The following is a 27400-nucleotide window of genomic DNA, read 5'->3' as shown; positions in this document are numbered from 1 at the left end:
AGCATCTCATCTGTGATCATCATATCCAAACTGTCACCTGGCTTCTGTATAATTTACCAAAATGAGTTTTATATCAAATTTCACATCTAGATATTTAGCTCTTACCTTCAATTTCTTGTTTACTTTGCAACAGTATCTGTACAACAAGGCCAAGTTTAATGGCCCAAAATCTGCATAGAAACTGAAAGACAAACACAGCATTGAAATTAGTGTTGGAAATCGGTTGCAATTTTGTCATCAATCATTAGTCACAATCAGTTTGTACCAACCAATCAACTTTCAGTTAGAATTATATGAACTTAAGAATAATTTGTGTTCACCTGGATAGACCCAAAACACACCAGATCTGGATCTGGGATTGGTAAAAATATTGTACATGCACCAGTTGAAAATGAAACACATGGAACTGAATGTGATGATACACACCGGATCTGTGCTGGCGCAAACTACAGATCTAGAAACAGACAACAAAGATCATGCCTATATATTTTTAAAGTGCCCAACTGGTAGCTGCACCATATATTGAAACTTACTCTTTCATTTTTCTCAATAAACTTCTGGAAAGGTTTATATATTAATCAATGTAGAATTGTTACTGGTGTTTATAGAAGAAAATTTATTTAAAGATATTGAGGCAGTTAATAAATATTACCGGTAACACATAACAGTTACAGATCTTAACGTCAAAACACACAAGCCATGGTGTCTTTGCCACACCCACCAGACCCAGGACTGATGTGTTTTGGGCCATATACCCCACAAATCACTAATTTTACCTTTCAAATCAATTCAGTATGGGTTTTTTTTTACAAACAAGGCTTGGTTCAAACTAGAAAAATTAGTCAAACAAATTATAGTGCGCTTATGCTGTTCAATCCAACAACATTTTGTTCGAAATAAGCACTTGTTCGTTTGTCCTGACAAGTGAAAATCTGCTTGGACAAGCAAAATGTAGCTCAATAGTTGTCCAGTGGACAAGTAAAAATGTTCAATCTAAAATAGTCCTTGTACTTGAATAAAACAAACCATTTATATGGACATGTGAAAATATCGGTGGACAAGTAGATTTCTAGATGAAAACTTCTGCTTATTTCTATCGCTGACTATTACTGCATACATTTAAAATCTTGGGGAAAAAACAAATCAAGAACATATGGACTCCATGGAGTGAACACCAGAAGGTCACACTGCAATGTCAATGAAGTGATGTCATGTGTGGATGTCGCAATTTCAAATTAAACACCACGAAGAAGGCCAAAAGCTTGGCAAATATAACAATTTTCTTTACATTTGTGTACTGTTATTGACAACAGTACATTGATAATGTACACAATGTACTTACTTTTCATAAACCAGTTCATCATCCACACAGAAATAATGTGTGTGCGCTGTTGATTTGGGTTTCACTCTCAGAGTAGCAAAGTACAGTCGATCTGCAAAACAAAGGTGTACATTTATATGCTATTTGTCGTAACAACTGTCAGTTTTAAGTACACACTGTACAATAAGTTGAATAACAGGTATTAAATATTAATCCAGCATGATGTGTCCATTAGGCAACTGGATCTGAGTGCAAAAGATTCATGTGAAGTGCGGCATCAGGTAAGTACAAAGAAGGTGGTTGGCAGTGCAGATCAAAAGAGGATAAGCAGTCATATTGATTGGAAATTGTTAAAACATCCTTACGTATTAATTATATTATAATCTACATGTATCTATACTGATGGAAAGAAATAAAGGAACATGCGAGTAGTAACATCAAATGTTGACTATAACCAAAATCCGTGTCCACAAGTATCAGGAAATTAACTGTGTTACTGGACATCAATCCCACAGTACTGACACACAGTGCCACAATACATCTCTGTATTTTATACAGACGTAACCACTCCAGTAGTAAATTACATTTGGTCTTAAATACCATGTGTTTCGTTATTTCTTTCCATCAGTATATATGTATATAAAAAAATCATGGTTAATTTGGAAACAAAAATAACAAAAAATTATGTCTTGAACGCAAAAAACTATAAGGCTTATATGGGCCAAACTGCTGCACTATTTAACTTTCAATTGTGTTACATATTCATAAAGACTTTAAAAGTTTTAATGTTAAATTTCTAATTAAACTTTTTAAATTAAAATAAAAATTCCAAAATATCTCAGCAGACCTCAACAACAATAAGTTTATAAAATAATGTATGGTGGCAATGGAAACACTTTTTTAAACAGTCACAATACTGTTTAGTTACAGTGTATTTAATGTACATACACGATTTTGCCCACCTGTAAATGAGATTTTCAACTATCTCGCCTGTGACGAAATAAGTTTTTACCTGAGCAAGATGACCTGCCGTGAGATTGCCAGGCCCCTGACAGCCAGTGTTAATTCCCCTAGGGGCCACTCAGACCCAGTGAATTTCTTTACCGGGACCGTAAAAATTATAACCATGAAAAAAGGGTTTCAGCTCTGTGATCAATTCCCTGATAGATTTTTTTTAAATGCAAAAGCTGCATGTAGTACTCAGTAGTAGGGGTACAACGATATGGTCAAAACTGTATTGCGATATAAGAAACTGTATTGCAATATGTATTGCAATATAGTTGATATTTAAATTTAATATTTATGGATTGGTTTTTTTTAATGAAAACAGAAGGCATAACTTTCAGCTGTCAGGCTAAATGTTTTAGGCCATATTTTTATTTTTTTTAAACACAATATTAGTCTACTAGAACACCGGTGTGATGGCATCAAACTATTTATAAATTGTCACATTCGGAAATCCTTACTATCGTGCTTTTCCGTTGCTGCTCGTTTGACACGGAAATGTACGTATTGAGTCGCAATGTTTCAGTAGATCGACCAAACCAGAGCCGAGGTTATTAGCCGAGGGATTTTGAACGATCGGCCGAAGTATTCCAAGTTCAGTAAAAAACATCGAAGTGTGATTCTCATTTGTTGGTTTATTTCTTTGAAGATGATAGCCGTAGCCGTATTCCAACGTAAATGAACAATGAATGATAATGTGTAAGTAACAAAACATTCATTTGTAATTATCGTTAACTGGTTATTTTCATTGGACTTTTAACACGTTTTGTTTAGTTAGAAGTTAGAATCAAGTATAACCAACCTATCACTTCGTATGCCAACTATGCTTGACATGATTGTTACATTTCCTGTCATCACCGATTAATAAAATGATGTGGTTTTTGTTTGTTTGTTTGTTTGCCTATTTCAAGTCAAATAAGATACAAGGGAAAAAAAATAGTGTATAAAAATCGCGATACGCAAAACTGTACCGTGGTTCGTATCGAGCTGATCAATTATCGCGGTATACCGGTTTATCGTTGCAGCACTACTCAGTAGTAGTCATAAATATATTCACGAACTATGTACATTGTTTGAGCCCAACCACCACAATCGTATATAAAAGAGAAAAAAGAATCTACAAGTGAATTATTTCGATTTCCTTTCATATATATGCAACAGTTAACTAATGAATATATATGATAACCAGTATTCTATGCCCATCCTTAAAATCAGAGCTAGCTCTGGGTCAACAGAAAAGTTCACCAAAGTATTTATTAAACTTCCAAATTTTATAGATACCAAGATATTTTGTAACAACATATCAATTAATACATGAAATTCTTTCACCAAATTAAAATAAAATTTGCCAATGGTTGACAAATGTGGCGAGTGCCAGAGCTTGCCTAAAAATGAATACATACCTAATGATCAATGTATTTTTATTCAAGTCCAAGTTAACAAAATGTTCCCATGTGATGATTACGAAAGAAAAAAATGTTTTATTTAACGACGCACTCAACACATTTTATTTACGGTTATATGGCATCAGACATATGGTTACGGACCACACAGATTTTGAGAGGAAACCAGTTGTCGCCACTACATGGGCTACTCTTTCCGATTATCAACAAGGGATCTTTAATTTGCGCTTCCCACAGGCAGGATAGCACAAACCATGGCCTTGGTTGAACCAGTTATGGATCACTGGTCGGTGCAAGTGGTTTACACCTACCCATTGAGGCTTGCGGAGCACCCACTCAGGGCTTGGAGTCGGTATCTGGATTAGAAATCCCATGCCTCGACTGGGACCCGAACCCAGTACCTACTAGCCTGTAGACTGATGGCCTAACCACGACGCTGAGGCCGGTTGATGATTACGATTAACTATTAACATATATACATGGCAATTTGATCAGCCTAGATTAAAGGGCTTTTGATTTACATAGCACCTGTCATGTCACACCTCTTATTTCAGATTATTAAAACCTGTATTACATGTACACAAATATATGAATAATAATATTATTTAAAAGACCAAAATGTATTTTGAATTTCTTTCTACCTGAATTTGAATTTTCTTCCAATATTAAATAAAGAATAATATATTCATGAGTGGTCGTCAGATACCATTTATGTTACTAGTATTTTTAAAATGTAACCAACTTTTGCTCGTTAGATACATTTTTAAACACGAGTTATAAAATGTTTTTTATCTAATGGACACAAATGTATTATTCTATTTCTTATATATACATCCTCAAAAATCTAGTTCAAAGCAAATTTTAACATCTTTCTCAACTAAAAGTTATTTATAGCCCTTGCCTGTACATATATGTAGCTAACTTACAAGTCACAGACAAATGACTATCAGGTTAACTATATGTTACAGTGTAATCTATTTCAACTGTGCTGTTTTTTCATTGGATGTAAGGCATTGGTGACCTGGTAATCACCTAGGCTAGGAGCAACCAGTTGTATGTCTTGAAATTGTTAACAAACATACATGTGGTATTAAAAATAATGAATGATACAGGATATGTAAGAAATGACATTTTAAACAATATGGCTGTAAGTCGTCCGTTTCATAAAGTTTTATTTTATGGGTTTTTTTATTGACATTTAAAAATGGACACAACAAACCCCAATTTTGTGTGGGGAAGAACTGGTAATACAGTGGGGAGCAGGTCAACTTGTCCCAAAACCAACTCGCCACCAACGCGGTTTGGTTAACTCGCCCCATACTGTTTAATACTCATATCATTACCATTTTCTTAATTAACATACCAATATAAGCAATAATGTGTATTAAATATGGTCGAATATGCACACCAGTCAAGAGTCCAAAAGCCTTGCTGTATCATTCATTTAAGGAAATAAGGGACAAACTAACAAACGTTGTTAAAATAGGCTTGATAGTTCATTGTACATAAAAGATTATTATTTACCCGATATTAAGATCTCCCCAATATAAAACCATTTAATAAGTGGTCATAATAGCAGTTTCACTGTAATATTAATAAATAAAATGACACCAAAGTTGTAGACCTTGACCAGCATTCATACAGTGGGGGCAAACTGGTAATACATTGGAAGCAAACTGGTATGGGGATAACAGGTTTGGGGACAAAACACCAGGCATTCGTATAGATGTAATTTGTCTGGTAACTACATTACGCGGATTATGACAGGTGCTTGCCCGCCTAAAAAACACACGGCCTATAGATGTATCTTGATGAAGTAGCCCCGAGTCACAGTAGCTGACAACTATTTGGTTGTTCAAGAAGTGAAATTAAGATAAAAGATATGTTATATTTATTGTGCCCAAAAGACAAGCCCTCTGATCGTTCCAGCATTCAGTATATTATTCAGGCTTAGGGATAGTAATAGTATTACCAATACCATGCAGGAACGTTCAGAAGTCTTTCTGAATGCTACCATCGACGTCCTAAACTGTGTTCACCTAACGACAAAAACACGAATACGATATTTAAGTAAATACTATTCTATATTTTTCAGCTACGATACGTAAAACAAAATAGATTTCAATCAATTAACGTAAAAAATCAACAACGTGGGCATAAAACAAATCCATTCTAGTAAATAAAAGTGAAGTACCTCCCGTAAACAGTGCGACGTTTCTAACTGCGTTCAGGCGCATGCGTTTTCAAAAAGTATCGAACATCGCATGTACGGTTCGTCATTTTTAATTTTTAAGGCCACTACATGAAAAAATATATGTTTCTTAACTATGCACAGTTGACGAACTCTTTGTTTATTTTTCTAAAAGAAAAATTCAATTTGTCAAGCGTTCTGGTCCAGTCCGCGTTTTACCAACACCCACCGCTAACACTTATTGTCAATTCTGATAGGCATTACGTTCATACCAGTGAATAATTTGTAAAATATTGTTTTATTTACAAATTGATTCTTAATTAACACAATTTATACACTAAATATTATTTACAATTGTTATCAATGGATTGTTAATACTATTCACTAAAGTAGAAGCACAAGCATATAGCATACATTTTGCAGATCGAATATAATAACTGAAAACAAATTCTAACAACAGGGGTGTTAAACATCATAAAAATTAAATGCTTTGGCCCTGTTGGTCTTGCATGTGTGAAGTCATGTGACACGCACCGAATGTTAACTCATCTTTCTCCATTTTAAGTCAATTTCTACGAGTCAAGTGGACCCGATATCAGTAATTTTAAGGAATAAACAAAAACGACTTAGTAAAATTAATGGTTTTGGGAGTTTGTAAAGTTTTGTATTTAGATACTAACTTGTTTGAACTTTATTGTTAATGAAATTTTCTAGAACTGTGAAGAAAAACCTCACAAATGAACGACAAGCAGACGACAACAAATCAGATGTTAAGTGCCCGAACCATGCACGAGGAAACAAAGTGAACAGAGTTGGAAGCATAACGCAGTCAGTGACGTTGACGATAAATCATACATCCATGGTGATGAACTAACATCCATGGGTACAAATTGGCTGAGACTACAAGTAGTATTTAAAGTGTATTCATCGACTTAAGACTCATTTTGCAGTACTTAAATGTATTCACATAATGTAGAATACTAAAATCAATAATAATACAAAAAATATGTGGAAATAGTTTTTAGTGTCCACATTTTTAGTATTATTATGGTTAATGTTAAACAAATATTCTGGGGGTTTTCTGCATTTAGTGTAGGTTTAGTGATAGTATTAGCATCCTGGAACGTTAGGTATTTTACCCAGAAATTAATTTCAAAAGAAATGGGTTTCAACATGTTTACTTGGCACCGCTTCAAGTTTAATATCTTAACATCCAATTGCCGTTAGACATAATCGAATCTCACCTTTAATAAATTCAGATGCGCTGCCGATAATATCATTTTCTTCTGCCATAGTTTCACACTTCCACCTGACTCTTCCAAACCGATGATCGAATCCGTGATTGCTATGTTACGTATGTCGAAAAGATTTGTTTACAATCAACCTTCCAATGCACGGTAGTTCCTGCTTTAGATATTGTTAATTCCTCATTATTTGTCCTTCGGATCAGTTATATACATGTTTATATACATAAATAACATATATTAAATACGCTTTAATAATGATCCCGTTTGCAATTAACGTAATTATAAAAGGCCAAACAACCACTTTATCTCCGGATTTTTTTGACGGCCATTTTGAATAGACAGAACAGACGGGAACTTGCACGTGATAAATGTTTAACCAATCGTGTGTGCGCAATAGCTGTCGTCATGACAATTCACAGATTGACCAATCACATATTTGTTTGGACTTGATTGTGTAGAAACACCCCAAAGGCAAAGACTTAAAAGAATGCTTTCTCTCTTCTAGATGTGTATAAGTACATATGCGATAGGAGAACCTTAATACAGTAAATGAAAATATTTTCGCGCGCTAATATTTCGCGATTGGCACCACAAACTACGGATTTAGCTGAAAATAAATTCGCGATCAGTAAAAAGAAAAAAATCTTCATCATCATCAGTTATCCTGTAGTCCATACAGTAACTGGGTCAAACAATTTTGAATTGGCAAACTGACATCTAAAAGCTGGGGAAATAACATTTTAAATGTCATTTCGGCTTTTGCGTTTTTGGGTGGGGGGTTTTCAGTTATTGCTGATTACATTTAGTGCATTTCTGGTTACTGTATGTTTTTTTAATTTATCACCAAAAATAATGATGCTTGCTAATCTGAAACAACTCCGTTACCCACACCCAATAATTGGAAGATGTATATAATAATTAGATATATTTCAGCACATCGTCTAAATGCAATTTATTTAATAAACTTAAAAATTATATTAAAATGTATTGGTATAGTACTTATTCGTAATGAAGTTTAGTAATACATCTCGGCGTCAAATATAGCACAGGTTTTTAGTGTTATTCCATTAAATACTATAATGTTTAATTAATAAACATATAATACATGCACAGTCTTGTATGATTTAATTATTTCAATGTTCAAATAATTAATATCGAATGAACTTTGTGAAACTGCACGCCATGGAGTTGAGGGCACTATTATTTTGTAGTGGCGTAGCCAGGGCTGGCCCGTAAGCTGGGGGGTGGGGGTCGGGGATCGGACGACCCCCCCCCCACCCCACCCCCCGCGGGAAAGAGTTCCGCTCCAAGGAGAAAAACAGAGCCGTAGCTAGCATCCGGAAAGCATTATAGAAACTTAAGAAAAATCTCTTCTTAACTGTTTAAGGAGTTTTAGATTATTAACTACTCAGTTGCCGCCCCCCCCCCCCCCCCAAAAAAAAAAATAAAAAAATAAAAAATCCTAGGTACGGCCCTGAAAAATAATGTAGAATATCCATATAAAAGGACAGGTCTCTTATAAAGATGAAGCTATTAAGAATAACAATATTCGATTATGACATCTATTATATTAAAATAACATTAACAGGGTAAATCCATCTCAAATATTTAGGGTCACCCACGCACATCAGTCTCAGATTGACTTGAAATCTGTACCATATATTTCGAGCATTCACATGGGTTCTGTATTCCAAGCAGTTTTTGAGAAATGGTAATTTTGTTAACCGTCATCATGTCCGTGCTATATTTTAAGTCCCATTAGCTATATCAGGACATAATGTAGTTTCTACATAGAAACATGAAACTAATATATTTAGTAATTGCACTGGATATTTAGAGACAACTGAAGAATCTTTAAAATGCCATTTTATGTTACGAGCAGCCATTTTTTTAAGACACCAAAAACATTTTATATTCAGTATTTCACACCTTTTTTTTTTTTTTTTTTTTTTCTCTGTCTCGTCAGTGCTAAAGCCATGCATATATATTTTTTTATCCTAAAAAGTCTTCTATATAAGAAAAAAAAGAAGTTTGTTTTGTTTATCTATATAAGGAAATTTGGTGCACATAACTACATACCGTTAGCTATAAAATGAGACAAGTTCGAGATTTTAACAATCTACCCACATTGTTTTCAGGGGGGTGGGTTATTGAAAAGACCCCCAAAACGATGTTTCTTGCTTCAGAAGGATGTTGTTACAAAATTAATCATCACATAGTTGTAATATTTATGATTTATTTAAAAAAAAGTTTAATGTGTGTAGATCTAATGAAATGTTTTTGTAAAACAAAATGGAATATGTGCAATTTAGAAAACAATCGGTTCAGAAATAAATTATTTGTAGTAAATTTCATAGCATGAAAAAAGGCATTCCTTGTGGGACGGAGTATAAATCGTCACGATGTCTGCAGTTTATTTCACAGGATGAATCTAATAAATGTTAACGAAACCAAAAAGCGTGATTTAAAAAATCCTTTGAAAGCAGCAGAAAACACGCCAGGATAGCGCTAAACGGGTAATATTCCAAACAAATTTTGGGGAGGATCTCCCCACCCCACCCCACCCACCCTACCCCGTAACAGGCTTTGCGCCTACGGCGTTCGCGTCGTCGGGCTACGCCTTCACATTAGTTCCGTCTGATACAAAGTCAACCCCTTCCTACTTGACATGATCTTTATGGACTGATAACTTATAATACTATTGACTGAATAGTTGATTATTTAACCTCATGTAAATGGGGTCTGTGAGTTAATTAGGCCTATATGATTGTGTGAAACCAATTTATATTTGATAAGTATAGTAGTTTTTAAACTAAGTGAACGGAGTTGAGAATTATTAAACCTACTCACTTCGAGGCATCTTTCCTATTAATTTGGTGGGTGGGTTTTTTTGTAGTTTTTTTTACAAAACTGAGTCACTGTTCTTATGTTGTTAAACATTTCTCATCAAAAGGTTTTCTATGTGAAGACTTCAAGTAGATTAAAACCGTTTAGTTGAATCAATAATCAATAATTGAATAGTTGAATCAATAATGAGGGACACCAACAAAAGTTGATTTTTAAAATAATTCCGAGTCAGTTTGCATAATCATGTCACTGATCATGAATAGTAAGCTTTGAACTATATATATGCACTGTGTATTTACCGTATTAAGCCCACTGATGTTGTGAAGTCGTGACCAATCGATTACTGAGACATTCTCAATCACAAAACAACGACATGGATAATGAAAAAACCCATTCTTATTTTAAATATATGTAGGCTAGGGCCTTCCAAATGACTCGCGAAATGATGCATAATGTATAAAAGTTGTCTTGCTGTTGTGAACCACACACTTTCTACGTCCTTGATTCAGACTATAACCGTAATTTAAAATGTTTTGAGTGCGTGCGTCGTTAAATAAAATATTTCTTCCTTCGATGTATTCGAGTCCAAATCCGTGTGCGAATTCGTGTGCGAGTCCGAATCTGTGTGTGAGTTTGAATGTGTGTGTGAGTCCGAATCCGTGTGCGAGTCCTCATTAAAAAATTTAGAACATCCCGAGTTAGAGAAAGGTTTTTTTATTTTATTTGGCAAGGGGTTTTCTGTTTATTTGTGCAAAATGTTTTCTGTAGCAAGCATAATTGCACATTTGTTTAGAAGATGCAGAATCGTACCTTCAGGTATGGAAGCATATTGGTACTGTCATATGGGTTAAATAATCATAATGTATGGTAGAGTTAGGCCTAGCCGCCTACAGTTTGTTTTGTTTAACGACACCACTAGAGCACATTGATTAATTAATCATCGGCAACTGGATGTCAGAAATTTGGTAATTGTGACATGTAGCCTAGTCATCAGAGGAAACCTACAGTTTTCCTAATGTTGCAAGGGCTCTTTTTATATGCACTTTCTCACAGACAGGAAAGCACATACCACAGCCTTTGACCAGTTGTGTGGGCGGGATGTTACCCAGTGGTAAAGTGCTCACTTGATGCACAGTAGAATTAGGATTGATCCCCATCGGTGGGCCCATTGGGCTGTTTTTCATTCCATCCAGTGCACCATGATTGCTATATCAAAAGCCATGGTATGTGCTATCCTGCCTGTGGTATGGTGTATATAAAAGATCCCTTGCTACTAATGGAAAGATGTAGCAAGTTTCCTCTCTATGACTGTCAAAATTACCAAATAGCTGATAGTTAATAAATCAATGTGCTCTAGTGGTGTCATTAAACAAAACAAACTTTAACTTTGACCAGTTGTGGTGCACTCGTTGGAATGAGAAAACCCCTAAAAAGTCAAATGGATCAACTGACTGAGCTAAATTAATCCCTCCCCAGTTATGGTAGAGACGTGGGCACTTTCACTTTCAGTGGGACTGCAGACATTTTCTAAATATGACGAGAATGATAGTAGGGACCGCAGACATTTTCTAAATATGACGAGAATGATAGTAGGGACCGCAGACATTTTCTAAATATGACGAGAATGATAGTAGGGACTGCAGACATTTTCTAAATATGACAAGAATGATAGTAGGGACCGCAGACATTTTCTAAATATGACGAGAATGATAGTAGGGACCGCAGACATTTTCTAAATATGACAAGAATGATAGTAGGGACCGCAGACATTTTCTAAATATGACAAGAATGATAGTAGGGACCGCAGACATTTTCTAAATATCACGAGAATGATAGTAGGAACCGCACACATTTAAGTTGGTCCTAAAAAAAATCTTTTTTTATTAAGGCGAAGTAACTGTTTACCGCAGAAGTTGACAAAAAAGTATGACCGATCGTGATAACAGGCAAGCACAGACATTTTCTAAATATGACAGAAGACCTAGTAGGGACCGTTGGCATTTTCTAAATATAAAGTTTGATTGTAAGGAATAAAGACATTTTCTAAATATGAATTATTGGATATTGGATGTCAAACGTTTTCTAAATTTGAAAAATAGTATAGTAGGGACTCACAGACATTTTCTAAATTGACAGAAGATAAAGGGACCGCAGACATTTTTACATTAAAGTTTGTTTAGTTTATAAAACCGCATACATTTTCTAAATATTGGCTATTGGATGTCAAACGTTTGATAATTTTGAAATATAGTCTTCAGGGTTCTCACGGTCCCACCCCTAAATATGACAGAATGACCTAAAGGGACCGCAGGCATTTTTACATATGAAAGTTTGATTTTAGGGAATAAAGACATTTTCTATTTATTAATCATGCTAGTAGGGATGTCAGACATTTGGTAAATATTTTGAAATGATAGTCTTCAGACATTTCTAAATATCACGAGAATGATGGGTAGGGACGCAGCGATCAACGAGATGGGATGCACCTGATTCTCTAAATATGACGAGAATGATAGTAGGGACCGCAGACATTTTCTAAATATGACGAGAATGATAGTAGGGACCGCAGACATTTTCTAAATATGATTTGAATGATAGTAGGGACCGCAGACATTTCTAAATATCACGAGAATGATAGTAGGGACCGCAGACATTATCTAAATATGAAGAATGATAGTAGGGACCGCAGACATTTTCTAAATATGACGAGAATGATAGTAGGGACCGCAGACATTTTCTAAATATGACATATGATAGTAGGGACCGCAGACATTTTCTAAATATGACGACGAATGATAGTAGGGAAACAGCGCTTTCTAAATATGAAGTCTGAATGATAGTAGGGACCGCTAGACATTTTTTAAATATGGGAGAATGATAGTAGGGACATTAGACATTTTCTAAATATGACGAGAATGATAGTAGGGACCGCAGACATATTCTAAATATGACAATAATGATAGTAGGGACCGCAGACATTTTCTTATATATGACAGCTGATAGTAGGGACCAGATATTTTCTAGATATGGTGTGAATGGTAGTAGGGATTAGAGACATTTTCTAAATATGCTACAAGAATGATAGTAGGGACCGCAGACAATTTCTAAATATGACGAGAATGATAGTATGGACCGCAGACATTTTCTAAATATGACGAGAATGATAGTAGGGACCGCAGACATTTTCTAAATATGACAATAATGATAGTAGGGACCGCAGACATTTTCTAAATATGAATATGACAAGAATGATAGTAGGGACCATAGACATTTTCTAAATATGACAAGAATGATAGTAGGGACCATAGACATTTTCTAAATATAACAAGAATGATAGTAGGGACCGCAGACATTTTCTAAATATGACGAGAATGATAGTAGGGACCGCAGACATTTTCTAAATTAGAGGCAAAAGTGAAATGATGCTAGGGACCGCCCATATTTTCTTTTTCACATAAGCGACTTCATTTTCTAAATATGCATAAGAATGATAGTAAGGACCGCAGACATTTTCTAAATATGACAAATATTATAGTAGGGACCGCAGACATTTTCACTCACGAGAATGAAGTATTCGACCTTTTCTAAAATGGTAGTAGGGACCGCAACATTTTCTAAATATGACGAGAATGATAGTAGGGACCGCAGACTTGGCTTCAGGATGGATAATACGGACCGAAACCTTTGCTCTATGACAAGATGATAGTAGGGACCGCAGACATTTTCTAAATATGACGAGAATGATAGTAGGGACCGCAGACATTTTCTAAATATGATGAGAATGATAGTAGGGACCGCAGACATTTCTAAATATCACAAGAATGATAGTAGGGACCGCAGACCTTTTCTAAATATGACGAGAATGATAGTAGGGACCGCAGACATTTTCTAAATATGACGAGAATGATAGTAGGGACCGCAGACATTTTCTAAATATGACGAATATGATAGTAGGGACCGCAGACATTTTCTAAATATGACGAGAATGATAGTAGGGACCACAGACAATTTCTAAATATGACAAGAATGATAGTAGGGACCGCAGACATTTTTTAAATATGACGAGAATGATAGTAGGGACCGCAGACAATTTCTAAATATGACGAGAATGATAGTAGGGACCGCAGACATTTTCTAAATATGACGAGAATGATAGTAGGGACCGCAGACATTTTCTAAATATGACAATAATGATAGTAGGGACCGCAGACATTTTCTAAATATGACAAATATTATAGTAGGGACCGCAGACATTTTCTAAATATCACGAGAATGATAGTAGGGACCGCAGACCTTTTCTAAATATGACAAGAATGATAGTAGGGACCGCATGACATTTTCTAAATATGACGAGAATGATAGTAGGGACCGCAGACATTTTCTAAATATCACGAGAATGATAGTAGGGACCGCAGACCTTTTCTAAATATGACGAGAATGATAGTAGGGACCGCAGACATTTTCTAAATATGACGAGAATGATAGTAGGGACCGCAGACATTTTCTAAATATGATGAGAATGATAGTAGGGACCGCAGACATTTCTAAATATCACAAGAATGATAGTAGGGACCGCAGACCTTTTCTAAATATGACGAGAATGATAGTAGGGACCGCAGACATTTTCTAAATATGACGAGAATGATAGTAGGGACCGCAGACATTTTCTTATGACTATGATCAGTAGGGATGAGGCATTTTCTAAATATGACGAGAATGATAGTAGGGACCACAGACAATTTCTAAATATGACAAGAATGATAGTAGGGACCGCAGACATTTTCTAAATATGACGAGAATGATAGTAGGGACCGCAGACAATTTCTAAATATGACGAGAATGATAGTAGGGACCGCAGACATTTTCTAAATATGACGAGAATGATAGTAGGGACTGCAGACATTTTCTAAATATGACAATAATGATAGTAGGGACCGCAGACATTTTCTAAATATGAATATGACAAGAATGATAGTAGGGTTATAAATTTTCTAAATATGAAAGAATGATAGTAGGGATTATAAACATTTTCTAAATATGACGAGAATGATAGTAGGGACCGCAGGGTGGTTCTAAATTGAGAGAATGAAGTAGGGACCAAACATTTTCTAAATGTGATGAGAATGATAGTAGGGACCGCAGACATTTCATTAGAGCAAGTATTATAAACAGCAGACCTTTTCTAAATAGACGAGAATGATAGTAGGGACCGCAGTCCTTTTCTGGGTGACGTTCATTATAGTAAGTACCGCAGACATTTTCTAAATGGGACGAGGCTGGGAGAGTAAATGTGACGGAATGTCGTGGGACCGTTCATTAGAGTAAATATTACGAGAACAGCTGTCGCAGAATTTTCTAAATCCAGCCGTTGGTTCTCCCAGGGACCTTCAGCATATGACGAGAATGATAGGCGGGGCAGACATTTGCAGGATGACGAGAATGCCAGACCCCACATTTAAGGGTGGTAACGGACTTTCTTAGACAACAAGGTATCATTAGGATGGATTGGCCAGTATATTCGCCTGACTTGCCCCAATAGAGCACGCCTGGGATTAAATAGGCAGGAGACCTAAAAATACCCATCCCCTACGGCCAACCTTCATTTGTTTAATAAAACCACTTTATTTAGAGTGGCAGGCCATTGGATGTCAAACGTTTGATAATGATGAAATACAGCATGAGGCAACGATGTGTCGAGTGTATTCGCGACACAGCAATCAAGGATTCACACACTAGTCTTAAACGAATGTTCTAATGCATTAAAATCCATGTTTGACAAACCTTCACCTTTGACAGAATTCATGTCTTTCTTGTATACATCCCACTATTTTATTTGGGTGTTTTTTGTAAATATGGAACAATAAATAAAAAATTCTAGTTGTAAGTTTAAAATTGGTCATCTCGTATATACATTATCTGAAACTTATTAATTCGATCTGTTTACTTTGTTTTTGTCAGGTACTGTAGGGTGCTGTCATGTTGAGGGACTGATGACGGTTTGTAATCAAACTGCGCTGTTGGAGATGGTGAAGTCTGCTATCCCTCCGTTGTCTACCAGCTACTACAAGGGACAGGCTGGGAGAGTCGGTGCCGTGGGTGGTTCATTAGAGTAAGTATTCTAAACAGCTGCTACAAGGGACAGGCTGGGAGAGTTGGTATAGTGGGTGGTTCATTAGAGTAAGTATTCTAAACAGCTGCTACAAGGGACAGGCTGGGAGGGTCGGTGTCGTGGGTGGTTCATTAGAGTAAGTATTATAAACAGCTGTTACAAGAGACAGGCTGGGAGAGTTGGTGTAGTGGGTGGTTCATTAGAGTAAGTATTATAAACAGCTGCTACAAGAGACAGGCTGGGAGAGTCGGTATATACAGCTGCTACAAGGGACAGGCTGGGAGAGTCGGTGTCGTGGGTGGTTCATTAGAGTAAGTGTTATAAACAGCTGCTACAAGGGACAGGCTGGGAGAGTCGGTGTCGTGGGTGGTTCATTAGAGTAAGTGTTATAAACAGCTGCTACAAGGGACAGGCTGGGAGAGTCGGTGTCGTGGGTGGTTCATTAAAATAAGTGTTATAAACAGCTGCTACAAGGGACAGGCTGGGAGAGTCGGTGTAGTGGCTGATTCATTAGAGTAAGTATTATAAACAGCTGTTACAAGAGACAGGCTGGGAGAGTCGGTGTAGTGGGTGGTTCATTAGAGTAAGTATTATAAACAGCTGCTACAAGGGACAGGCTGGGAGAGTCGGTGTCGTGGGTGGTTCATTAGAGTAAGTATTATAAACAGCTGCTACAAGGGACAGGCTGGGAGAGTCGGTGTCGTGGGTGGTTCATTAGAGTAAGTGTTATAAACAGCTGCTACAAGGGACAGGCTGGGAGAGTCGGTGTCGTGGGTGGTTCATTAGAGTAAGTGTTATAAACAGCTGCTACAAGGGACAGGCTGGGAGAGTCGGTGTCGTGGGTGGTTCATTAGAGTAAGTGTTATAAACAGCTGCTACAAGGGACAGGCTGGGAGAGTCGGTGTCGTGGGTGGTTCATTGGAGTAAGTGTTATAAACAGCTGCTACAAGGGACAGGCTGGGAGAGTCGGTGTCGTGGGTGGTTCATTAGAGTAAGTGTTATAAACAGCTGCTACAAGGGACAGGCTGGGAGAGTTGGTATAGTGGGTGGTTCATTAGAGTAAGTATTATAAACAGCTGCTACAAGGAACAGGCTGGGAGAGTTGGTATAGTGGGTGGTTCATTAGAGTAAGTATCATGAACAGCTGCTTCAAGGGACAGGCTGGGAGAGTTGGTGTAGTGGGTGATTCCTTAGGGTATATATTCTAAACAGCTGCTTCAAGGGACCTATCAGGAGGGTTAGTGTAGTAGATGTTACTAGGCCAAGACATTGGAATTTTTGTGCCCCTAAAAATATAATATAATATAAAGAATATGCCATGAAATGAATCAAATTAAATATTTTTATTCTGTGGGAAGAGTGATGTCACAGTGCCTTGCTTTATTTTTTCAGATACACTGGTGCACCATACTTTGCTGCAATATCTGCTTTAAAAGTTGTAAGTGTTTTAAGAGAACTGGTCTACAGTTTGGGGGTTCAGAAATATTCACAGGCATTTAGAATCATTGGATGTAATCAAAATTGCCAGGTGTTGACGTATTACTGATTACTGGCTCTTTAGTAAGAACCTCATTTGTTATTGTTGTTAACTCGTATAATGTATTATACTAAAAACACACGTTGTGTAATAACAATTTAAAGACATACAACTGGCTGCTCCTAGGTCGCTCTGTGACATATCTTCCTCTAATGTTCACTTGCTCAAGGGCCAGTATATTAAAACCAAATTCCACCCCTACTATACATTCTCAAGGAAGGAAGGAAATGTTTTATTTAACGATGCATTCAACACATTTTTATTTATGGTTATATGGCGTCAGACATATGGTTAAGGACCACACAGATATTGAGAGAGGAAACCCACTGTTGCCACTTCATGGGCTACTCTTTTCCTATTAATAGCAAGGGATCTTTTATATGCACCATCCCACAATTGGGATAGTACATACCACAGCTTTTGTTATAACAGTTGTGGAGCACTGGCTGGAACGAGAAATAGCCCACTGGGCCCACCGACAGGGATCGATCTTAGATCAATCGCGCATCAGGCAAGTGTTGTACCATAGATCTACGTCCTGCCCCTACCTTTTCAAAATCAATCGATGTTTTGTCCAGATTAAACGCTGACATGGGCTTTAATAAGAATGTTGTTGTTTTTTAGGGTGCTGATTTGTCTCATGTGTTCTGCTCTTCAGAAGCAGCTGCAGCTATCAAGTCCTACAGTCCCGAGTTGATCGTCCACCCACTACTGTGAGTTAAAGTATTTCTATTCCTCACAGATACAAGACCATCAGGGTTCAAATTTGTCTTTGCTGTCTTTTATAGTTCGGATAATTTACTTTTGGTTTCTTGCTTGATTCTTTAGGGAATACTCTGGTCCTATATGAGCATTATATATTGGAAAAATGCATACCCAAACCACTAACACATTTTTGGTAAAGTCCATGTAGTCCATCTTGGCTGGAAGTGACATCTCCAATATTGTGTATACTACTCTGATAAGGAGTAGTATTTAAGGCAAGGCTTTTTACTTTGGTCTTCTGTCTTCGAGCGTGGAGGTTGTCAGGGTTTCCCTTTGAGACAGATGCTTTTCTCAGCAGGTTGGTGAGCTCATCTCCTCCTCGAAGCGCCAGTCTACTGAGAGGGTCTTCCCGTGTCATGGGAACACTTGGGTTCATTGTGTGACTGAGTTAACCTCCCACCCACACCAAGGGAGGTATTTTTTTGATTCAGTCATTTCAGTCTTTGAATCAAGATGAGGTTAATGGTCTACCCATGCATGGATGTAATGCTGTACATCTGGCAAGGGAAGACAATTCTCCAGTGCAGGTTATGCTAGCACTATGTAAGTATGACTAACAATGAAAATTAGAAAATCTTTTTCCAAATAAATGTTAATTTTGTTCAAAAAATAATTAAATATAAAATGAATCCAGATGGTGTACCCGTCATGTTCCCCATGTAACAGGGCTGAGGAATTGCACTCACCCACTCGCCCGAAATGGTAAAAAGAACTACTGGCGAATCAATATCAGAACCCACTAGCCCGTTGGGCAACTCACAATTTTGCGTTCTGTGATGTTGACTTCCGAATTCATAAAACGTTTCATACATCTAGCGGTGTCTTCTGTAATGCAAAGTCATCGCCATTTTAATTTTGCTAACATTGCGAAAACAAGGCTAAGTTCGGAAATCCCTGCTTGTCTTTGACTTGGCTTAAATTCTAATTATAGCATATTTTCAAACCTTTGTAGCCTTCTTTTAAACATTGGTCGGTAAACTGATTTCGCATTTGGAAGAGCTCAAATGATGTTAAAACACCAATAGCAACACTTTTAACTTTAATTTATTTGTTTTGGAACAAACATTTGGTGTTTTTCTATCTCTCATGTCTCTGTCTATCTTTTTTTTCCCCAATATGTGAATCATACAAAAAATTATAGCAACTATGTGCTGACAGTCGATTTTTCATAAGCAGCGTGACTTTAGGCTGAGGTGTTCAGAGTGCGTTTTCCAGTTAATTACAGTTATTGTTATTTTCCTACATTTTGTTTCAGTTGCAAAGTAAAACTGTACTCTAAAACTTTGTTTTATATATGGCAAGTGAAAGTGGTCATAAGATGTGAAGAAAAATCTCGGGCTAGTGATAATATCTGTGGGCTAGTAAAAAAAATCTAATTCCGCAGGCCTGATGTAATCGGATGTAATTTTCTGTACTTCATGACTATTTCTTTTTACAACCAATTTTACTTTTACACCATGCTTTAATGCTATATCATGATGTTAAACATTACATATAAAAAGTGGTGTGCTTGCATATTCATTTGGCTCAGTTTACCAGTGATTTGAAATGTTTGTATCATCCTAAGAATGGGCCTTAGAATGAATGGCAAAGCAATCAAGGGGACACAACTCTAAACATTTGATAGTGTGTAATTTAATTATACATATTTCAATACATATTTTGTTTAAACTCTTCATTTTAATCATGCAACATTAATATACCATTTTAATAAGATGATATCAATTTAATTAGACCTTTTTAATGTCATAAACAATGGAAATTGATTTGTATCACCGGCCTCGGTGGTGTAGTAGCTAAGCCATCAAACTTGAGGCTGGTAAGTACTGGGTTGCCTCCCACCCAGAATGATTTAACAACTCGGACCACTACATCGACTTCTCTCACTAACCACTAACCCACTGTTATGGGTGTGCTCAGGACAACGTGTTAGAACCGTAACTGAATATAAGCACAAAAGTATACGGAAAATGAAATAATTTGTATCAACAGAGGTGCAGAAATGGAAAATATTTAACTAACCTGCCGGACCAGTACCAACTAAAATTTACTACCCAGCCAGAATTTCTACTAGTCCGCCAGTCTGTAGAACAATTTCTTGCCCACTGGACAGGGTTATCCAGCTTTTGCACGGTGCTAGAAAAATCTGTCTGACCCGAGGGCTAGATAAATCTGTCTGACCCGAGGGCTAGATAAATCTGTCTGACCCTAGGGCTAGAAAAATCTGTCTGACCCTAAGGCTAGAAAAATCTGTCTGGCCCTAGGGCTAGATAAATCTGTCTGACCCGAGGGCTAGACGATTTCTACATACGCGTGACGTCATAACTCGTGTTTTACAATGATTGACATCGTAACTAATGGTTTTCAAAATTCTGTTTTCACGTTGTATCATTGTTTTAAAAATATTTAAACAAATTAATATTTTCAACTTTATATTTATTGCTAAGTTGTTGCATTTTTATGTCATTGCATAAGTTGTACTATATTTTTCAGCGTATGATTAAATGAGTTTCATTGTTTGTAGTTGAAATGTTTACGAATCGTTCAACAATAAACAAATCATACGTAGCTTACAAAATTAATGTTTTGTTACTGTAATTAAATGGGCAAGAAAAAGAATAAATCACTGTTGCGAGGTATAGATACGGCAATTCCAACCCTCAGGACAAAATGTTTTTGTAAAGGCCTTGGTAAACCTCGGCCCTCACAAAAAACATTTTGTCCCTTGGTTTGGAATTGCCCTATCTATAGGCTTATCTCATAATGGTGATAGATTCTGTTAATATTGTTAACAATATTATAATATACAGTGTCTTCACTTCAATTGATATACATGTATATGTATGTATGTATATATATATATATATATATATATATATACATGTATATATATATATATATATTGACAAAACATTATTAAGAGCATTTGGTAAGTGATCAACATCACGTGTCAAATGAAATCAAAGAGACAGATAGAGCGTCGGGCTGGTAGTTGCATTTTGTAAATCGTCCGTAAGAATTTTTACCTCGCATTTGGCCAGCAGGTGAGTACTTTCTGCAGCCCTGTATCAATATGTAACAGTGCAGGAGTTCATGCAAATAAGGGACATAATCATAAATATAATATTTTGTAATTATTTTTTTAAACTTCTTGTTTTTACTAAAAAAAACCCACATTATTTGAAATGAAAGTAGTTAAAATTTCACATCTAATAATACTTACCTGAAGTGCGAGCAAACACTTTATTACCTTTAAAATTGACTTCAAATTTTTTATTATTAATTTTATAAATTTGTATACAGATAATTGCTTTCATGATTCTGACTCATGTACGAAGTTCCACTTCATTATGTAGGCTTAGTATTTTTCTCGCTGAGGTGGTAGTCTCCTAAAACTAAGCGATGTCCTTAAACCATTTTTTTGGTATATTACTGTAAAATTGGCAAACAAATTCAAATGATTTTAAAAGTATATTTCCCCAAGTGGGTTTTGATAGATTTTGAATATGTTGTTCTATCAATAAATACACTTCAAATAACAGCAAAATAATTTCTATACCCATTTTTTTCCGGGTAAAACTCTTCAATGACCACACTATTAAGAGTAATTAATCAAAATAGTGTGATATTACAGGTGGGTGTGGGATGTTCTTTGGTTACAACATTTTAAAGTAGATATCGAATTTTCTTGGCAAAATTCAGATTACTTGGTATCTAAATTTTCTTTTTATAACAGATATCAAATCTGTACAATGACAACACCATTTTTTTTTTTTTTTTCAGTGATAATCGTTCCAATGAATTTGAATTTTGGTTGCCACGCCTTCATTCTCTTGTTGTGGGACCAGGGCTTGGCAGGGAGGATTCCATTATGAATGTTGTTACAGTAAGTTTTGTTATCAAATGAAGTTGGTTTTGTCTGCCACAGTAACAGATGCAGATTTGGGGCCATGAAAATGTTTATCAAAAAAAAAAAAAAGTTTGTTTTATTTAACGACGCCGCTAGAGCACATTGATTTTTTATCTTATCATCGGCTATTGGACGTCAAACATATGGTCAAACACTGTTTCAAACGTGTCGCCACATGCTTAACTCCCGACAGGTCAGGGATCTTTATTTGCATCCACCTCTGGATAGCACAAAATTTTCATTTGTTTCTTGTGGTACTGTGTAGTCATGGTTGTGTGTTTAGTTAATCGTTTTAAGTTCATATTGCAAGAGGAGTTATTTGCACTGACAAACAATAGCAAATTTTCAGGACAAACTATTTTCTATGATCTCTCTAAATTCACTTAAATTTTATACTTGCTAACATTTCCTGATTTACAGAATATTTAATATGTAATTTTAGTTGCCTAAAATGCTCTGTTATACGGAATAGGATCTTACAATAATTGCAAACTTGAGACAGTTCCTTTAATGAATATTAAAAGGGTTTTCTTAAACAAAACTGTGTCTTGTTCGAGTATGTTCAACTATTCTGCATTCGAGCCAACACTGTTCTACTGCTACTGTTTTGTTTACAGTGCACGATGTGGTCATATATTTCAGGATATAATAACACAAGCAAAGAAGAGGAACCTACCTATAGTGATTGATGCAGTGAGTCCTGCCAGTTGGCTTTGTGTATATATTCAGGGCTTCTAGATTGTGGTAGCCCCACTCCCATGGCTAGTAATATTCAATGTTGGGCTAGTAAATAACATCTATCACCAATTGGCTTTGTGTATATATTCAGGGCTTCTAGATTGTGGTAGCCCCACTCCCATGGGCTAGTAATATTCAATGTTGGGCTAGTAAATAACATCTATCACCAATTGGCTTTGTGTATATATTCAGGGCTTCTAGATTGTGGTAGCCCCACTCCCATGGCTAGTAATATTCAATGTTGGGATAGTAAATAACATCTATCACCAATTGGCTTTGTGTATATATTCAGGGCTTCTAGATTGTGGTAGCCCCACTCCCATGGCTAGTAATATTCAATGTTGGGCTAGTAAATAACATCTATCACCAATTGGCTTTGTGTATATATTCAGGGCTTCTAGATTGTGGTAGCCCCACTCCCATGGCTAGTAATATTCAATGTTGGGCTAGTAAATAACATCTATCACCAATTGGCTTTGTGTATATATTCAGGGCTTCCAGATTGTGGTATCCCCACTCCCATGGCTAGTAATATTCAATGTTGGGCTAGTAAATAACATCTATCACCAATTGGCTTTGTGTATATATTCAGGGCTTCCAGATTGTGGTAGCCCCACTCCCATGGCTAGTAATATTCAATGTTGGGCTAGTAAATAACATCTATCACCAATTGGCTTTGTGTATATATTCAGGGCTTCCAGATTGTGGTAGCCCCACTCCCATGGCTAGTAATATTCAATGTTGGGCTAGTAAATAACATCTATCACCAATTGGCTTTGTGTACATATTCAGGGCTTCTAGATTGTGGTAGCCCCACTCCCATGGCTAGTAATATTCAATGTTGGGCTAGTAAATAACATCTATCACCAATTGGCTTTGTGTATATATTCAGGGCTTCCAGATTGTGGTAGCCCCACTCCCATGGCTAGTAATATTCAATGTTGGGCTAGTAAATAACATCTATCACCAATTGGCTTTGTGTACATATTCAGGGCTTCTAGACTGTGGTAGCCCCACTCCCATGGCTAGTAATATTCAATGTTGGGCTAGTAAATAACATCTATCACCAATTGGCTTTGTGTATATATTCAGGGCTTCTAGATTGTGGTAGCCCCACTCCCATGGCTAGTAATATTCAATGTTGGGCTAGTAAATAACATCTATCACCATTTGGCTTTGTGTATATATTCAGGGCTTCTAGATTGTGGTAGCCTCACTCCCATGGCTAGTAATATTCAATGTTGGGCTAGTAAATAACATCTATCACCAATTGGCTTTGTGTACATATTCAGGGCTTCTAGATTGTGGTAGCCTCACTCCCATGGCTAGTAATATTCAATGTTGGGCTAGTAAATAACATCTATCACCATTTGGCTTTGTGTATATATTCAGGGCTTCTAGATTGTGGTAGCCTCACTCCCATGGCTAGTAAATAACATCTATCACCAATTGGCTTTGTGTATATATTCAGGGCTTCTAGATTGTGGTAGCCTCACTCCCATGGCTAGTAATATTCAATGTTGGGCTAGTAAATAACATCTATTGCCATGCCCAATGGCTAGTGAAACTAACTTGCTGCATTTAAGTCTTATTTTGAAAATATGAATATCCTACCCCCAAAAAGAACTCTTTACGAGTTTTTGAGCTCTATCAACCTCTTTTGGTGACATATTCGATTATTACTATTAGTAAAATTATATTTCCTAAAAGTAGGACTAGTGAATTTTTATTGTAACTAGTAAATTTTTAAAATCACTGATCCCATGGTTAGTGATTTTTATAAAAATTCTAGAAGCCCTGATATATTAGACAGTTTAGCTATTTATAGTTTCTGAATACTGCCACAGTACAGTACAGTATATTGCAATACGGTTAAATGAATAATCAGGTCAAATATGAGCTTTATAATGTATACAGTCCTTGCCGCTTGACGTGAGTAATATATGATTTCATTTGTTTCAGGATGGACTTTATCTTGTCACAAAGCAGCCAGACATTATTGAAGGCTATAAAAGAGCAATACTCACTCCCAACAAAATGGAATTTATTCGACTTTATGAAAAGATGGTAAGTTCTGGCGTGATTTTGAAGGAAAAAAATACCTTTTTTTTCTGTTTTATCTTTGTGCCTCATAACCTTCTGGATACTGGATACATCACCCAATGTCACTGCATATACTGCATACAGTGCATTCACTAATTCATATTTCCTGTCGTTGTGCAGTCAACACTGGCCAGATATAATACTAGAACAACCAGATATAGCTTTAATAGAGACTATGGTCAGTTTACATTTTTTTTTCCTGTGAGAAATACGTTGGTATTTTTAGTTGTAACAATGCTTTTCAAAGAGTATTTCCACTTGACAACAACTTAATTGGTGGAATATGGCCGTCATTTTGAGGAAGTTATAGCTGATTGTGACAGCTAATTGATCATAAATTTGACCGTTTTACCAAGAATAAAAGTCACTAAATATTGGGATATGAATCATCTTTCATTTCCACAAATGCACTCAGGTAAGCACTTTATAACTTTATTGCATAATTTGAAAGTTGGACCGTAGTGACGGCTTTCATTACAAATGGATTTTTTTTTTTTTTACTCCACAAAGTATTACAAATATGATGAACATCTTACACAAAAAAGACAGTTCAAATTGAATGATCAACAAATTTATTTAATTATTAAAAATACACAAAGAAAACGTTTGTAGCCTTTGAAATTCGGTTGTCACAGACTTCATTTTAACTAATGTTTATCGGTTGACCAAGGTGAAGTAATCTTTTAATAATGTTTGCGTTGATGTTTCTCTCAAGTGTGTACTCTTCTGTCATGGCTTCCAAACTCAAGATGGGTTGGAGAAGTCGATTTTCGCTCGTGGCTGCAAAGTTTTTCATACTTATCAGCATTTTCAGCACATCTTTATAGCACAGTTCTGGCTTGTTGTCTGGTTTGTCGTCATCGTCGGAGCTGTCATCGTCGGGTTTATCTTCAATCTTTTCTGCTGGTTGGTAGGAACTGACGAGCTATGCTTCCCACCCACTGGTATTGGGATTCTCGGTCGGAATGACGTCATCAAACTGTACAAACTTTGCTACATCAACATCACGAGATAAAGTGGCTATCAGCGTAGAGAGAGGCATGTCGTTGTTGTCTTCATTAACGTCATTGGGCTCCAAGGTGGAGGGAAAGCTGCATATTTTAAAACACTTTACAATCGTGGTCAACTGTGTCTCCCGCCACACAACACTGATCCAATTGATAGCGTCCAACACAGTGATAGATTTACACAGTTCAGTCGCACTTGTACAGCTATCCATGTGAGAAACCAACGACCGCATCATGTGTTTTCGGTATCGGGTCTTGAATGCCTTAATTATACCTTGATCCAGTGGCTGCAAAACCAAAGTAGTCTTGGCAGGCAGGAACTTAACTGTCACGTTGCTGCAACTCAATTCGCTGCCATGTGACGGTGCATTATCTATGAACAGAAGAACCTTCCTTCGCTGGCGTCGCATCTGTCTGTTTAGTTGCTGGAGCCAGTCGCTAACCAAGTGGCAATTCATCCAAGCTTTCTTATTAGCTGTCCAGGTAACTGGCAATGACGCTTGGTTGACGTTTAGTCTTTTCACAACGAGGATTCTTGGCCTTTCCGATCATGAGTGGTTTAAACTTCTCGCCTGTGGTACTGCAGCATAACAGTTAAACATTCTTTCAAAACTTTGCTGCCTTTGGCTGCCTCAGCTTTTTCGGCAAGTATCTATCCGGCAGTGCCCTAAAGAACAGACCATTCTCATCGCAATTTAAAATATCTTTCAGCTCAAAGTCTCCTATTATCGTCAGCAGGTGTGTTTTGAAATCATTAAGGATGTCATTATCGACACCTGCATTTTCACCGCTCACTGTGAATTGTTTGATATTGAACCTAGATTTCCATGATGTCAGCCAACCATCTGATGCTTTAAAATCGGCAATACTCAGCTGCTCGGCAAACTGAGTGGCTTTTTCTTTTAGAATCGGTCCGGATATGGGTAGTGTTTTGGCCCGTGCCTGCTGAAACCACTAGTGCAATAACGTGTTCAGGTTTTGAAACTGCATTTGTTACGCGTTTCCTGTCGCCGGATATGTTGTCCTCGTATAGTTGCCGGTAGTGTTCACTACATTTTAGTATGTCAGAGATTGTCTACCGATCTTGGATTTATCTGCTAAATTATTGTGCCTTAACACAGGATTTGATTTAAATTCTTCAATTAACTCGACTTTTGTTTTTAAGAATAATTCAGTGTACTGTCGTTTTTCCGGTCATTCAGCCATGATAAAAGCAT

General features: G+C 36.6%; 2 protein-coding genes across 5 annotated transcripts in view; one reads left to right on the top strand and one right to left on the bottom strand.

Moving 5' to 3' along the window:
* Nucleotides 1–7521, bottom strand: part of LOC121374293 (dual specificity protein phosphatase CDC14A-like) — a 47521-nt gene extending 40000 nt beyond the window's left edge. For all 4 annotated transcript variants that reach the window (XM_041501336.1, XM_041501339.1, XM_041501340.1 and 1 more), the window contains exons 1-3: nt 7165–7521; nt 1343–1433; nt 106–181 (exon numbers count right to left, since the gene is read on the bottom strand). In XM_041501336.1, the coding sequence (XP_041357270.1) occupies nt 106–181; nt 1343–1433; nt 7165–7213 (216 nt within the window). In that variant the 5' untranslated portion in view covers nt 7214–7521. The remainder of the gene's footprint in view (nt 1–105; nt 182–1342; nt 1434–7164) is intronic.
* Nucleotides 7522–10712: 3191 nt separating this feature from the next.
* Nucleotides 10713–27400, top strand: part of LOC121375568 (ATP-dependent (S)-NAD(P)H-hydrate dehydratase-like) — a 124505-nt gene continuing 107817 nt past the window's right edge. Inside the window, exons 1-7 of the mRNA XM_041503084.1 lie at nt 10713–10830; nt 15973–16123; nt 17516–17561; nt 18285–18373; nt 22209–22311; nt 22978–23028; nt 25036–25140. Coding sequence (XP_041359018.1) covers nt 10770–10830; nt 15973–16123; nt 17516–17561; nt 18285–18373; nt 22209–22311; nt 22978–23028; nt 25036–25140 — 606 coding nt within the window. The 5' untranslated portion in view covers nt 10713–10769. The remainder of the gene's footprint in view (nt 10831–15972; nt 16124–17515; nt 17562–18284; nt 18374–22208; nt 22312–22977; nt 23029–25035; nt 25141–27400) is intronic.

Source organism: Gigantopelta aegis, chromosome 6, assembly GCF_016097555.1.
Source record: "Gigantopelta aegis isolate Gae_Host chromosome 6, Gae_host_genome, whole genome shotgun sequence".
NCBI lineage: Eukaryota > Metazoa > Mollusca > Gastropoda > Neomphalida > Peltospiridae > Gigantopelta > Gigantopelta aegis.
Note: the sequence above shows the minus strand (reverse complement) of the source record. Positions and strands in the feature narration are given on the sequence as shown.